This window comes from Apiospora marii, assembly GCF_038362585.1.
Source record: "Apiospora marii strain CBS 49790 chromosome Unknown utg000005l_segment0_segment0, whole genome shotgun sequence".
Taxonomy (NCBI): domain Eukaryota; kingdom Fungi; phylum Ascomycota; class Sordariomycetes; order Amphisphaeriales; family Apiosporaceae; genus Apiospora; species Apiospora marii.
Window position 1 is genome coordinate 2,105,650 of NW_027117377.1, and position 14,570 is coordinate 2,120,219.

The following is a 14,570-nucleotide window of genomic DNA, read 5'->3' on the forward strand; positions in this document are numbered from 1 at the left end:
CGGAAAAAACATCCGTTTATTCCAATGGCAGCAAGTGTTCTTTAATATGTACAGTACGGCATAGGAGCAACGCTTTCACCATTAAGTGGACATCCAATTACCTATTATTATAGATGGCTAATATGTTGTTGTACCAGGTCCTTGTATCACTACTACCAGCGCGCTGTAGACATTGTTCGCCATGCCAGTCTCCTTCCTCGATCTCCCTCGGGAGCTCCGAGACGATGTTTACAAGGAGCTCTTCCTAATCGAGGATCCTGTACGACTATTCATCTGTGAAAAACCATCTTCCCCTGAGGATGAGTGGTATACTACCGACGACGATGACGAAGATGATGAGGATGATGAGGAGGACGAGGATGACCACTACCACTCCGTGACTGTATGGAGCTCTGATAGCAGCGACAACAGCGACCCGAATGCTCTGCCCCTGTTCAAGAAGGAGACACCTGCCAAGGAGGGATCCCCTGTTCTCTCTGACGAGCGTGATTCGCTCGTATTGGCTACCAGTTCAAGAGTATGCCGCTCATCCCGTTTCCGGAAGGAATACTACGATGACAAGAACGCCTTACTTCGAGTCAACCGCCAAGTCTCGCAAGAGGCACGCGAGTATCTCTACTCGCACACCCAATTTGTGGTGAGCCCCGACTACCGCCTCTGCTACGACTACTTCCCCACCTACCCCTTCTGGGGTGGCGAGGCCCTGAGAAAGGCAGACGGTGCCTGCGTTCTGAACATCTTCTTCGACACGATCGGCATCAACGCCCAATACACCCGTCACTTCTGGTTCACGCTGTCCGGCTTCCTCGAGTGGGAGCTCCTGGGCATGTGTCTCGCGCTGCACGACCGCTGCCCCAGCCTCCAAAGCCTGAAGATTGCCGAGGGTCGCTTCCTTGATCCCGAATGCGCGCTGCACCACTATGACATCATCTGGAACCCCGTCGGTAGATGCTTGGTGGACTGGATGCACATGTGCCCGGAGCTACTGGCTGAGTTCTTTGAGGAACTCGCCAAGATGCTTGGACTTGATCGCATCATCCTCGAGTAAACCCGGGGATTCTCGAGTAAACATGGAGCGAAAGTCCGTCAGATGGTCAAGGTTGGGCACAGGAAAGCAGGCAGTGTGTTATGTGCGGTTCTCTTGTTGCGGAGAGTCAGGATGCTGCGTTTGGAACCATCACACCTGCTTGGGCGATGGCTGTTGCTACCTATGTGTTTTCGTTCTTGTTTGACGGATGGGCAAGCAATTTGACAGAATGTTACTACAGTAGAATTCGTTTATTCCACTGCTGTGATCTGGAGTAAGTGGAATAGTCAAGACAGGTACTGTAGATAGAATAGAGAAAATAGGGTTGATTCCTGCGGCCGCTTGCGAGTTGATGAATGATGATATTGTGTCACTTATATTTTCTCCAAAACTAACAGTGTCACGGTGGATCTTCGATGGGCCAAGGCTGTCATACATAGGTCTTGCAAGTATGATAACCTAGAGCAACCTGTTGCGTGCTGTTCGATCTTGGTAGGGATCCGGATTGCTCGCATAAATGCATTGGGGGGATGCTGCATGGACTTGAATAAGTTCCAGAACCCAAGACTCCCAACGGTTAGAATAAGAAAGCGGGCCCGGCAGGCCAGCCTCCTTGGCTTGAACGGATATCTCCATGCAGCTTGGCATCGGCTGCAGAGACTAGGATGGCGTGCCTATTATGTAAGGCGATCAACTTTAACGAAAGGAAGCTCGATGATCGCCAAATCAGATATTGTCGCCTCGGAGCCGCTTATTTGGTTGACGGGCAGGATTTTACCGTCCTTTAAGGTTCCATGAACTACTTCCTTTACGTGGATTCGACGACGAGCAGTAGATGTCACCCAAGAGCATGCAAACATTCAAGGATGAGAAATCCATTGGGCATGACAAAGACGGCAAAAATGAGCGAGGAAATTCTTGAGTACTGATTCTATTAGGTAGATACGAAGGTATTCCCTCAACTAGGATGGGCAGCATTTTCGCAGCAGCGATCGAACTGCCGCGAGACCATGACCGAGGTACGACTCACGGCATCTCGAAAAAGCTGATTGAGCCAAGTGCGTTCGTACCCGTCAAAAGAAAAACAAGAAATAATGTACCCAAAAGCGATGACAACCTGGTGCTGCTTCGACTCTATGATATGCATTTAATTTCAAAGCCCGGATTGGAGCCCAAACGCCCGTGGAAGTGGCGGGTCCGGTCCACCTTGTTTTGTCGCATTGCGAGTTCGTCGGCCAGGTGTGTTCAATCGATGAACCGGTTTCTGTGTTCACCACCATGGGATACTGCTTCTGCTTTCTTGTTGTTGCTATATAGTCGCATAAGGGGGGTATATATCAAAGTCGACCGGCGGCCCTTCAACGTGCCCAACGCGGTTGGTTGTTGTCGTTTTTTTTTTCTATCGTGAAGATCGTGAAATGGCGCTCGGCGCCTACGAGAGGTTGTTGGAGATCTTGACCTCCTGGTCCTCCTCGATGACGGCGTTGTACTCGGTGCTCCAGGCGGTCACGCTCTCGACAATCTTTTGCGGTGCCTTGGCGGCAAAGCCCCTGCGGTGTCTTTGTTAGCAAATGCCTTTCGCTAAAGCTTATTTCGCCGGGGTTCCGAAAACGACTCCGTAGAGAGCGAATGAACCATCGCTGGGGAACAAAGGGGCGGACAGCGGGAGAGGAACGGCGCAGTCACTCACTTGAAGAGCGTGTAGCTGTGAGTAATCACGCCACCGGCGTTGGTGATCTCGTCTTTGGCGCGGGTCATGACGTCCTCTGCGGTTTCTTGAGGGAAGGTAACGATGATGCCCTTCTGCACATCAACGGCGACGGCACCCTGGGCGACAGCGAGAGCTGCGACGACGGAGGCGAAGAAACGCATGATGGCTGAGGTGCTGTTGTTTGCGTTGATTGATTGATTGATTGAGCAAGGAGGTGCTGGAGTTCGGCGGATGCAACCGATCTCGTTTTGTACGTAGGTGGGTCGTAGTGGATGATCACCGATTAATGCAATAAAGGATTATTGTCTCGAACGTATTGGCTTTGTCCAAATATTGTTTCGGGGTCAACGAATCGTTGCGATTGGAATTGAATAGTGGTAGTAGTTGCGATGATGATAAGTGGAAGAATGTAGAGTTGGTTTAATGCTGAGCGATGGCGGGATGTTGCGACTGGAGGCGCATGAGAGCCGTCTGGGGGGGCTTGGGGCATGTTTGACCAACGGTGCTGATCCTCCACCCCCTCCACCAGCCAGCTTCCAGAACCGCCTCCCCCGGCAGTCTGCCGTCTCACCCACCCCACTCTGGCCAATCCAGGGTACCTTCCCAGGCGGGCAGCTGGCGGTGCTTAGAGGTACTTAAATCCAAATGGCACATGCAATCTGCGCAAAGTGCAGCGCCATATTTCGGCCGTTTGGGTAGGTTACCATTTGGGCGTCCAGAACTCCGCATTCCGCATTCCCAGCTTCCGCTAAAGGAAGGTGCCTAACTCATCTGGCTTAAGGTTGTTTTCTCGTGGGCCCAGAAGAGACCCTGATTGTTTGCATCTGACTGTTTTGATTTAAAGATGTGTTTGCTGATACCCGATCTGCCCCATTGAAACTTGCGAGAAAGTCTTCAATGTAAAGGTGATCATGACCATCCCGTGCCATGCATGTCTTATATAACTTCGATTACCGAATCCCGCTTTAGCTGATTTACTGTACATACGAAAACAAGCCACCAGAAGAGCCGCCGGTGCCTCGACATTGGTGTCTGAGTCCGTCACGTGACCGTATCATTGTTTCGGCCACTCACTTCCGGCGAGGTTCCCCTAGCGCTGCCACGATCCTAGTCCAACCGGTACGTCCAAGACACGTGTTTCACGCAACCGGCGACCCTCCTCCTTGTTGAAATATCGCCCCGTCCGGAAGCTGTAACATCCATATTATGTGAGCAATCGAGATCCACGTGCAATATTGGGGGATTGAAGAAGAGACAAGGAAACTCACCTCCATAGCAAGCTGCCCAGTGCGATGTTCCTGAGCCCATCGAGGTACTCCAAAACCTGCTGGTCGAGGACAGAGCCCCAGCTCGGCATCGCGGCCACGGCGCTTGACCATCGCTGATAGCATGCGTCCAGCATACGGCCGGCCTCGTTCATGGCGCTTTGCAGCGACCAGCCTTGTGCCTGGAGGATGCCTATGACGGAGAGCTCTTCGCCTTGCTTCTGAAGACACTCCAGGAAAGGTCAGAACTTGTATCACAAATCACGGCTCTAGTAGTGTGGAAAGTCAAATACGAACCATGTCTTTCTTGTATGACAGTATGTCATTGTCCCTGGCGATCGTTTTCAGCTTTGCCCGGTCCCAAGTGGGGGTTACTGCACTTACAGTAGTACCAAGTCTATAGCGACCTCCCGGCAGTCCTTCAACGACTGGTGGTCGATGACGTAGTCGGGCAAGTCTATACCGAGCGCATACTCGACCAGGGCGATACAGGGCATGACGCCGATGGTCCTGCGGCTGCTAAGAGTTAATAAGGGGACATGCAAACACCTTATGGGAGCCTGTGGCCTTAATACCGAAAGTCCAGATAGTCGTGGATGGACAATTCCGCCACGTCAAATTGCCGGGCGTGCACCTGTCCCAATACTCCAAGCATGTAATGTTTCATGTCTTCGAGGTTGCTTGCTATCAGTCTCTTGAAAGAACAAATGATGTTTCCAGGCTGGATTGGGAGACGAAACCACCCACATTGCTTATAACGGTGTTGCCATCTCGGCGAAGCCCTCTAGAATCCTTTCTTAGTATAACTCCCTCAATATAATGTGGCGAGAGTAGATACCTTTTTGAAACTGTGCCAGCTCACTTGAAAGGCATGTGACATAGGGTCTTCATCTCGAGAGATGTCAGGGTAGTTATCGTCGAGAACCGACAACGTTTGGATAATGTTATTGGCTGCTTCGAACACATCGTCTTTGAGATGGCCCTCGTCAAACTCTTCCCGTGCGGGTCAGCGAAGATGTCGAATATGCCGGACATAAGAAAAACATGGAACTCACGGTCATCCCAAGGAAAAGCCTGGGCACACTTTGTTAGCAAACACACCCTTTGATTCGATTCATATAAGTGAAGTATATCGCTCACCCAGTGCTGCCAGTCAACCATAGTACGGAGGGCTTCGGCATCGCAACGGGGAGCCCACCAAGACACCAAGTACGTGAAGTCAGCCCGGGTGTTTCGGTGAGCTGCCCCCTTATCATATCCCAGCGTCCTGCAATTGCGAAGCATCATGTCAATAAGCTCATAGTCGAAATAGCGAGACGGCCGACTACGTACTTTGCAATCCAGAGATCTGCATCCTTCTTGACTTGTTCGTAGTGGGGGTTTTGAACGGGATCTACCGATAGTATAGACGTGAACAAGTCGGGTATCACCACTTCTATAACATCATCTTTCGGCGTGGAAGACGGCATCTTAGATGGTAAAAGGTCAATTCGACTCTGCTGGACTTCCGTCAAGTTGCTATGAAAGAACTTTGAGTCTAAAAAGTCGTAATGAAATGCTAGAATTACGAAGGTAGGTTAAGGTGAAGCAAAGTATTTGTTTACTTGATAGAACGTTGGCTGGGCCCAGGCTATACATATACTCATCAGCGTCATCGATCCTATGTATTTATACCAATGTACTGCTTCAGAAAATAGAAACGGCGCTACTCTCATCGCCACCGAAATCGGGGTTGCTCCTCAGGGACCCAGGGATAACACGATGGCTTCCTGCGGCGCAGCTGAATCCTTGGTCAGATGTTCACTAATTAGGCCACAACGTCAGCCGAGGCAGAATACCGCTATACTACCACGACGCTAACATGAATAGCAAACATAACCAGGCTCCCTATATTATCTGCGATAGGCCAAGATACCCCGAATCACATCATGTCTCCCCATGTTCGTCAACCAACGGCTTACTTTACCCCAAATGTCGGGTATCGAACCAATGAATCACCATGATGATTTCTTTGCCACGCGATGTGATAACTTGTTCAAGGAACCTGTGCTGACAGTTTCGATACGACCCGAATTATGCAACCATAGTTGGACGAAAGACAGGGGTGCCACGCCCCGGGCTAAGCAGCAGCCTTCCTTTGTGCTTACGGGTTCTCACATGGCTATCCACTCTGCTTGCCGAACCGACCTATCGACGCCACAGGACGCCGAACTGAAGACAGGCAACCATGATTTGGCTTCCTATTCTGGGCCCGAGAGACAGATGACTAAGATAGTTCATGCAAAAGGCCTTGGCAACCCTAGCAAAAGCTCGGAGTATTCCCTGCCTTGTATCATCAGGATTTCGGTAAGGCGGCTATGGTTCTAGAACCATATAGGGCTGTCAGCATGTATTTATGACTAAAAGTGACCAGGATACAACAGTGGCAGGGAACTGGACGCCAATGACATATCTGATCATCTTTAGGTCGTCAGGTTTGAGAAAAGTGCAAGTAGTTTGAATACGGCTCTCACGAATTGTTTCCATATTTAGATCGAAGGAACCATTCAATCATTCGACATCGGGTCATAAATAGGCCAGAGCAGCATCACTTGGGTGAGGCTGGTTTTAAACAATGCCACAAACTGATCTGGGTTGAGGTTGAGTGCATTCGCTATCCGTCTCCTAAAGAAAGAGAATCTGTGTACTAGCAAAATCGCAGAACGAGAGGCGATGCGTCCATAACTCAAAGCATCACTTCTCTTCACGCCACAACACCAACGCAACAGCTACCACCAAATCTCTTCCTCTGGGTCGTCAAGATGGATCATTACAATCGCATTGGTAATCAGGCGCCGGCAGACCGGCTAACTGTGCGCATCCAACGCAGCCATCTGCGATACAGGCATAGCATCCCGAATCATCAAAGCATTTGAGGATGCCGTTGTCGTTCACGATGACATCGGCTATAGTCGACCCGCACAACGTCAGTACAGATCTTGCGGATCCTTAGGACCGAATAACGGTGAAATGCTAAAGCCAACTTACCAAGATTAACCTCGCCATGATTCGTCGCCTGTCCGGGGCCTTGACTGCAGTCCGCACTGAGAATGGGCTGGGGCTTGGCCTGGTTATGGTCCAAGTAATTGACGACTTGGCGGTTCTGACAGGTCTGGGAGAACATGCCCTTAGAAGCAGGCGCGAGGTTACCACCGTAGTTGGCATAGCAGCTGTTTGTTGGTTCTCAGGTCAGAAAACGGTCATACAACAGGTTATGATTTATCCGAAGAATGGGATAATCTTACTCATCCAGATTCAGAGCGGAGGCATAAGATGCAGTTTTGGCATCACAAACAGCCATGAGCTGATCGCCATTGTAAGACCACGAGCTGCAGCTGATGTTAAAGGGCGTCGGGTCGGCCGCGGCAAAGAGGCATGCCATGAGGGCGAGTGCCAGGAAGCGGAGAATGGAAGGCGCCATATTGCTCATGTTGATGATTGTATGTGACACTCGGATTTTTGCTCTGCGCAAGTGTGTGTAGGTACTTGATGTTTGAGGTAGGAACGCTGGTTAGGGCAGACAAAGATTACCTAACCTGTTGAAGAGGTACCTGTCAGAGATGGCGGTTTTGGGGTGATGGCAGAGAAGGAAGGGATGAATTAAGCATGGGTGAGAGGCCAGTAACGCAAAAGGTCAACATGGAAAGCACGAGGCTTGCCTGTCCCAGGTGTGGGAGCTACAAGTGCCCCCAAAGGCCGGTGTGTGCAATTCAGCTTGGATAATCTATATGGAGAGGCTTCGAATTCGAATCCCACCTACACAATAGAAAAGGCAAAGCGATAGCATTCTAGTAATCATTGCCATGACACACCTTGTTTTTTCTCCTCTTTCTCTCTGACTATTGCTCTCCCTGTTGAGGTGACATGGGGCAGAGAAGAACGACCAACGACCAACAATGTTGGATTGCAGACGCAGTCAGAAACGCCGATCGGTGACGTCGGATGCTATGGTAGCACAGCTGCGGCACAGCCTTTGGGAAACCGCACACAAGCTCGGGTGTGCCGGATTCGGTTGGCCCCCTGCCGCCAACAATGTGGCACAATCCAAGCAAGCCGGCAACCCTTCAATTAAACCAGACACCTGAAACGGGATGAGGAACGTCCTCCGTGCATCCTACGGATATTCAAAGCATACTTTTCACGAACAAGAAATGCTGCAGCTTGCACCGGAGTCAGAATGGATTCGAAAAAGTCTGGTGTTGTTTGCTCGGCTGCCTAGATGTTGGTCATGGCGTACTGATGCCTCCCTGCCTTGACATCCATGCCCTGTGCCCCCTTGGCCCCCAATGCCACCTTGAACGGAGTCGACGCCCCTGCAGTGAACGCCAATGTAGCTAATTTAAAATCCAGTTGCTTATCCAATCATTCCCATGGGATTTTCCAACTCCATTAGAGCCTGGCCCGTACCTATTGCAAATATGCAACTCCTCTCTACACCTCGGACTTTCGCGTCGAATCCGGCGTCGACCCGTAGGAGAACCTCGTCCCGTGATTGGACTCCACGCTCTCGCGCCGCTCAACGGCGAAATCGGTCCGCACGACGATGCCCCCCACGCCTGCTTTCGGCGGCCCCGCGATCTCTTCGTTGCCGGCCGCCTTGCTGCATGTCATATCCCGCTCGGTACTGTTGAGGCTGTCGCTGTCGTCGTCGGTCTCCACGATGGTCGGCGAGACCCGCAGTATGGCGGTACCGGACTCGGAGGCGTGCGCCTGGTGCAGAGCCGCCGCCCGGGGCTCGTCGCTATCCCAGCGCATGGCCGGGGGCATCTCGTCCAGCGACAGCGAGTGCGGCCGGGCGGCGGCGTGACGAGACCGGCGCTTGCCGCGGTCCACCACCGTCGTCGACGTTGTGGCTCCGGTCGCCGAGGAGACGGAGGGGGAGGGATGGAGGTAGTACCGGACCATGCTGGGGAGGAAATGGATGAAGAAAATCCAGATGGTGGGGATCCCGGCGCAGATGATGGCGCCATTGCACTCGACAAAGGCCAGCGTGACGTTGATTTGGAGGACATATACCCTGAGATCGAAGTAATGCGTCAGATCAGGGCTTTCCGCAGCCTCGGCCAGTTTTGGGACCATGCGAAGGAAGAATGCGCAACCCCATATGCCCGCGGCATTCGGCCTATGTGTTCGCTGATGTTAGACATCTCGCTGATTGTAATATCACCATTAGACAGAGTAAGTTGAAAGGGAAGTTACCTACATGCTACATATTCCGAATAAAGCGATGACGGACGCTTTCTTTGCCACCCGAAGCTCTAAGGGTAGCACGATGGCAGCAGGTATGACCAAACAGCTGAGGTCGGTGAGAATGTTTATTGTATACCAAAAAATGGCTTCAGGTATCGTAGCGTTCGTGATAACCTCGGCCAACGGCGGTGCAAACCCGAGCCCTTCGAACAGGATGTTGAGGAGGACGTATAAGGCCACGAGAACGCTGACGATAGTGACAGCCCATCGTACCCATCTAGCTCGGGAAAGACGAAGGTGGAACAGGAGGATGGAGATTTTGATGAAGCACAGACCTAGGCCTCTGCCTGTGCTTGCTACATATTCGTACTGGTGATAGCTCGGTTAGCTCATAATGGAAGGGATTCAGGGGAAACAGTCCTTCCACTTACCACATGTGACCTGCGCATCAAGTACTCTGCCTCTTCATCCGACTTCACGAGTGCCGCAGTAAGAAAGTCACGGTAAACTAATATATTTGCACGATGCTTTCGTGTCAGACGCAGTATCGTAACATCGGTTGATGAGTGTGATGTTGAGCTGGCGGTAGCTGACTTACAAGCAATGGAGAAGCCAACAAACACCCACATGAAGATGCAAGCAGCAAGATATAGGTCTAATGGATGGCATTAGTTTCTGGAGTAGGCGATGGGAAGACCCCAAGATCTTCTTACAGTCGCTGCCATCGAGACTTTGTTGTCGGACTTGAAGACGGGTGAAGATTCGAAGTGCCAAAATGACAGTGGCCACGACGGCGGTCGTGACACCAACGATATCCTGAGGCGGCATAATCATTGGCCTCAGGTGCAAGCGCCCTTGCAAAGCGATGGGTAAGGGAGGATTGGGTTGACGATCCTAGGTCGCAATCATAGGAGCGAGCGTTCGTTGGCAGTGGCAGTTGCCCCCGAAGGCCGTTAGGAGATCATAGAGTAAGGGTTATAGAGGTGGGGAGAGGAAAGACGCAACATGTATTGTGATTTGTTATGGAATGAGATCTCGGCAATCGAAAGTTTAGATAAGGGGGACCGGCTGTATGCCCCCCTCGTCGTAGCTGAGCTTTCCCAAGGGTAGCCCAGGGGACTACCGGCGAAGCATCCGTGGAAATCTCTTCCGTTGCATGAGCTACCGTTCGTTGAGGGCCATTGTGGTTCATCCCTTGCTTCGATCGAGGGACAAAGAAGAGCAAACTTGACCATCAGTGCATCGTGAAGTCGCATGTTTGCTTACGGCATCATATCATGGGCAGCAAACCATGGCTGATTCCGCACGCAGAAAACTGAAAAGTTCAGTAATCAGCACAAGAAGGACGTCCACTTGCTTTCAGCATATTGACCACGAATTCGACCTTGGACGAAGATCGCTACTGCAATCGCTCAACTCAAGTTTGTGAGGTCGAGAGACCAAAGTCATCTCACACGAGCAGGGGTCCTCGGGCTATGAGAATTAGCGTACCGTCCCGTCGGGATATCAAGCCAGCAAAGCGAGCGGCAAGAGAAGAGTTAGACAAGCTGCTGCTTCTTTTTGCCGATCTCCCCACTGCCGTATGCAACCTTTGTCAGTTCTAGACTAGCACTTGCAGTGTGATCGACGATTCCAACCACACCACCTTCAATCAGTGCATCAGACGGGACTCGTGTCAAGACTAGCAGCAGCCTAGTATCTAGCATCTACCGATCCCTAACCGCAGCTAACATACAACGTGGCCAAGGTCGTATTCCTCTTGGGCAAACTTGTGACGTACACATCGGGGCTTCGTCGGGGCTTGCACTATCATTGGATAAATGCCGCCACTGAAGCGCACCTAATTGCGCCAGACTTACGGCTGAGCACCAACAAGATTTGTATATGGGCTTTGCTGGTGGCCACACGAAAGCCACAACCTGGCCAGCTGACAGCCAGTCTATCAAGCATGAGTATGAGCCTATTGAACAGAGCGTGTTTGCAGGTCGGAACATACCAGGTCTGAGATGAACCCGGCCCGTAGCAGCACCCGAGATTAATCAATGTGATATCGAACCGATAAACTGAGCTTTGATTTGGTCAGCTTTTGAAATGAGGGGCTGGTGTCCGCTTCCAACTGATGATGCGATTGGAACAGCGATATACCGCACGCTTTGAGCCCTGATAAGCACTGCCTAACCTATGACTTGCTACGTTGTCCGTATTCTCTGACTCACACATTTCTAGTAGTATACCATAGACTGTGACTGCCAGTTTCTTTTCATCCTAGATACATGTAGCTAGGTTCATTCCGATTATTCAATATGATGACCCCTATTCAGCTCTTCCTGCCAAAATTTGGCCATCCAGAAAGTATCTAGTGCCCTAGCTTCTCTTGCCGAACTTAACTTGGACCATCTTCTAGGACTCAAGAGATAAACGTTTCAAGACCATGCAGCTACCATGTTTGTCCCAGCTCCCACAGCATGTAACATATTTGGTTTGGTCATCGATTTGCGGACGCTGTCTCATGCACATGGTGCATAGAATGGAACTCATCAGAGCTAAGGAAATAACACATAAAACCGGACCCTATTCCCTCACTCATGACCACCTCTAGATGTTAAAGCATTGATGCCTGTGTGGCCCAGCTACAAAATAGGAGGGTCATCACGATCCATCCCTCCGACCAAGATCTTGAAGAGGTTGTCGCGTACATCCTTTTGGTTGCGTACTTGCACATGAACGACAGCGTGTAGTTTCTCTTCGTAATATATCTTATTTTTAGCCAGACAGTTTTCGTAATTCTCCCTAGCCCGACTGTGATCGCGTTTTTCGTCGAATTCAATGAAATCCTCAAATTCCGTCTTGAGCCTAACGTTGTCTATTCGAGTAAGCAGGCCCTCCGTGGTGACGTCGTCGCCGAGCTTACCACCTCTTTCAGCGTCGTGGGCCATCATCTCCATGATCCGAGCTGTCAAGTGCCCCGTTGTAGTTTGTGTCGTTGTCCAGGCTAGAATCGATTGCTCCAAACATAATCTTCTCAATATTCCTCTCGTCCAAATCCGCAATCGAATTCACTTCCACATAGTCAACGATATCGAGCGTTTTCTTGCAATAGGACTGCTTGCCCTCAGGTTCCGACTTCTCGTCATAGGCTTTCTGGGCCCTTTCGTACAGTACATCGGACCCATGCTTCAGACACTCCTCAATCTTCTTCTGGACCGAACCGTTCACTATATCCAACCCTTCGAACAGGGCCTTTGCTTTTTGATCTCCACCGAGCTGGACAAATGCGATGCCACAGGGGCGATATTGCCTTTCGTCGACTTTGATGGTACTTCTACCCCTCGCAGCGACTCGGACCATTGTCTCGTTGACAAGCTTATCCAGTCCATCCTCATGATTTAGTGACGCAGCCCCTTTTGTGATATATATGTTGCTCTGAGGTGGGCCATGAGGTTCGAGAAGATGGACATCCTTGAGAGACTTGGTCAGCGAGTCGAAGTTGTCTCTCTCGTCACCAGGTTCCAAGCTGGCAACCTTTTCCGCGAGCTTCTCAGGGTCATTTAACGGAACTTCAAACAACGACGGACCCGCACCTGGTTGCAGGTAATAGAGAGTGGTCTTTCGGGCTTTCTGTTCAATCGCAGGGCCTAACTTCGCGACGATGCCATTGACTAGCTGGCGATCGCTGCTTGTGAAGTATTTGCTGTTATCGATGAATATGTGGAAATCGAGCTTGGCTTTCATTGTGAACTGACTTTTAGGTGTGTGGATGTCAGAACCTGAGGTGGGAAGGAGCATAGCTTTTAAGGGAGCTGCGATAGAAGTATAGAGAAGCTAAGGTATCACCTGAGAGGGTACCATATTACCTTTATCCCGTTTGTTCCAGATTCGTAGGAATGGGTGTTGGTCGTTGTAGCAAGCCTGTAAGGCTCCGTAGTACATTAATTTTGCTGCAAACAGATGTGTAGGCTAGGAACGAATGTTGGTGATACCCTGTACGACCCGGTGGTCGCTGCAAACGGTAGCTCTCACGCGGGGATAGAACCAACTAGATATAGTGGTTTACTACAGAACAGAGATTCTCGTAATGGTCGTGTAGGGTATTTAAATTTCAGTGATGAATCAATACTGGTCCATATATCGGCGACGTGAAGACCATTGTTGGAGTATTCTGCCCCCATTCATAATGATACTGGGACTGAAATATGAGGGTCTCATGGATTTTAGGTGGACAAATGATCCAATCTATACGAATGTATTGACCTGCCGTTTTGAATTAAGCAGCCCAAAAGATGGTACGAAAACAACATTGCAAATGAAAAGGAATGGCCGTGTTTGAGAAATACCCATGTTCCTCTGTCCATGACTCTACGTCCAGTCTGCCTGACTACCGACATTTTTCCCACCCTGAAGTACAACTCGTGGAAGACTCGCTATAACTGCTGATCCAGATCGGGATCAACCGCATCCAAGATGATCTTTCGCTCCATTTCCTTTACATATTCGGCTGATTTCAGCTCTACATAGTCAACGATATCCAAACATTGGGCATAATAGGTTTTTCTGTTATCTCTGTTGAGGTAGTGGTCTCTGACCTGGGCGCTAGTTTTGCGCTCTAGGTATGATTGGAACTCAATCTGGAGGTCGTCGTCGAGATGTTTGAATAAACCGTGAGCCTCATTGTTGGCACCAATGCGCACAAATGAGATACCGTATGGGCGATACGGCTTCTCATCAAACACCTTGGTTAGGCCAGCTGATTTGTCTCTTTCAACGATCCGAACCATGGCCTCGAATATGATGTCTTTCAGTTCCTCCTGCGCGGCCAACGGTACGTCGCCATTGGTGATCCAAATGATACCGAGAGGTGACGCCCAGATTGACCTATGTCGTGCTTGATGAGAAGGGTTCTGAGAGTTGCAATATTATCCTCTCTGCTAACATCTGGGTTCTCGAGTAGCTTAGCAAGGGGCTCCTTCACACACTCTTCAAGTCTCTTGACCATGGTTGGGACATCAAGTACGTCCAGAGTGCTAGTCTTGTCGGTCAGTATGAGGGAGTGAATTGTTGGAGGCATTTTAGTGATAGAATTCGGGGCGTGACCACGTTGAGCTATATCGTACGTATATGAAGTCAAAGTTACTGAAGTCAGTTGGGCTGCTACATAATCGATACCAATAAGACCCCTTATATATGGGAGTCAAGGCTGCTTGCTGTACTTCGAACCAAAGGGAATCTCCGTTGGAAGTTCGGGAAATCACCAAACATTTTTACAACTTGTACAGGACTGCAAGCAAATGCCCACGAATCCTGTGTTAGAACTAATACACCCGAGTTGATGTACAACATG

The 14,570-nt window shown here is 50.3% G+C and overlaps 7 protein-coding genes across 7 annotated transcripts; 2 read left to right on the plus strand and 5 right to left on the minus strand.

Annotated features, from left to right (window-relative positions):
• Positions 1–181: 181 nt before the first annotated feature.
• PG985_008567 (uncharacterized protein) lies at positions 182–1,048 on the plus strand (the record flags this gene model as incomplete). Its single annotated transcript, XM_066828335.1, has 1 exon — positions 182–1,048. One exon carries the CDS (start codon positions 182–184, stop codon positions 1,046–1,048), a length of 867 nt encoding a protein of 288 aa, XP_066683247.1.
• Positions 1,049–2,459: 1,411 nt separating this feature from the next.
• Positions 2,460–2,899, minus strand: PG985_008568 (uncharacterized protein; the record flags this gene model as incomplete). The annotated part of the gene is made up of 2 exons (XM_066828336.1): positions 2,460–2,577; positions 2,718–2,899. The coding sequence occupies 2 exons, from the start codon at positions 2,897–2,899 to the stop codon at positions 2,460–2,462; spliced, it is 300 nt and encodes a 99-aa protein (XP_066683248.1).
• Positions 2,900–3,828: 929 nt separating this feature from the next.
• Positions 3,829–5,472, minus strand: PG985_008569 (terpenoid synthase; the record flags this gene model as incomplete). The annotated part of the gene is made up of 9 exons (XM_066828337.1): positions 3,829–3,928; positions 4,007–4,224; positions 4,301–4,334; positions 4,388–4,519; positions 4,579–4,787; positions 4,842–4,996; positions 5,059–5,077; positions 5,144–5,270; positions 5,336–5,472. 9 exons carry the CDS (start codon positions 5,470–5,472, stop codon positions 3,829–3,831), a joined length of 1,131 nt encoding a protein of 376 aa, XP_066683249.1.
• A 1,327-nt stretch (positions 5,473–6,799) lies between these two features.
• PG985_008570 (uncharacterized protein) lies at positions 6,800–7,472 on the minus strand (the record flags this gene model as incomplete). The annotated part of the gene is made up of 3 exons (XM_066828338.1): positions 6,800–6,948; positions 7,031–7,212; positions 7,288–7,472. 3 exons carry the CDS (start codon positions 7,470–7,472, stop codon positions 6,800–6,802), a joined length of 516 nt encoding a protein of 171 aa, XP_066683250.1.
• Positions 7,473–8,473: 1,001 nt separating this feature from the next.
• PG985_008571 (uncharacterized protein) lies at positions 8,474–10,060 on the minus strand (the record flags this gene model as incomplete). The annotated part of the gene is made up of 5 exons (XM_066828339.1): positions 8,474–9,164; positions 9,246–9,601; positions 9,664–9,740; positions 9,831–9,887; positions 9,946–10,060. 5 exons carry the CDS (start codon positions 10,058–10,060, stop codon positions 8,474–8,476), a joined length of 1,296 nt encoding a protein of 431 aa, XP_066683251.1.
• A 1,998-nt stretch (positions 10,061–12,058) lies between these two features.
• On the plus strand, positions 12,059–12,622 carry PG985_008572 (uncharacterized protein; the record flags this gene model as incomplete). The annotated part of the gene is made up of 1 exon (XM_066828340.1): positions 12,059–12,622. The coding sequence occupies one exon, from the start codon at positions 12,059–12,061 to the stop codon at positions 12,620–12,622; it is 564 nt and encodes a 187-aa protein (XP_066683252.1).
• A 1,031-nt stretch (positions 12,623–13,653) lies between these two features.
• Positions 13,654–14,297, minus strand: PG985_008573 (uncharacterized protein; the record flags this gene model as incomplete). Its single annotated transcript, XM_066828341.1, has 2 exons — positions 13,654–14,037; positions 14,082–14,297. 2 exons carry the CDS (start codon positions 14,295–14,297, stop codon positions 13,654–13,656), a joined length of 600 nt encoding a protein of 199 aa, XP_066683253.1.
• Positions 14,298–14,570: the final 273 nt, after the last annotated feature.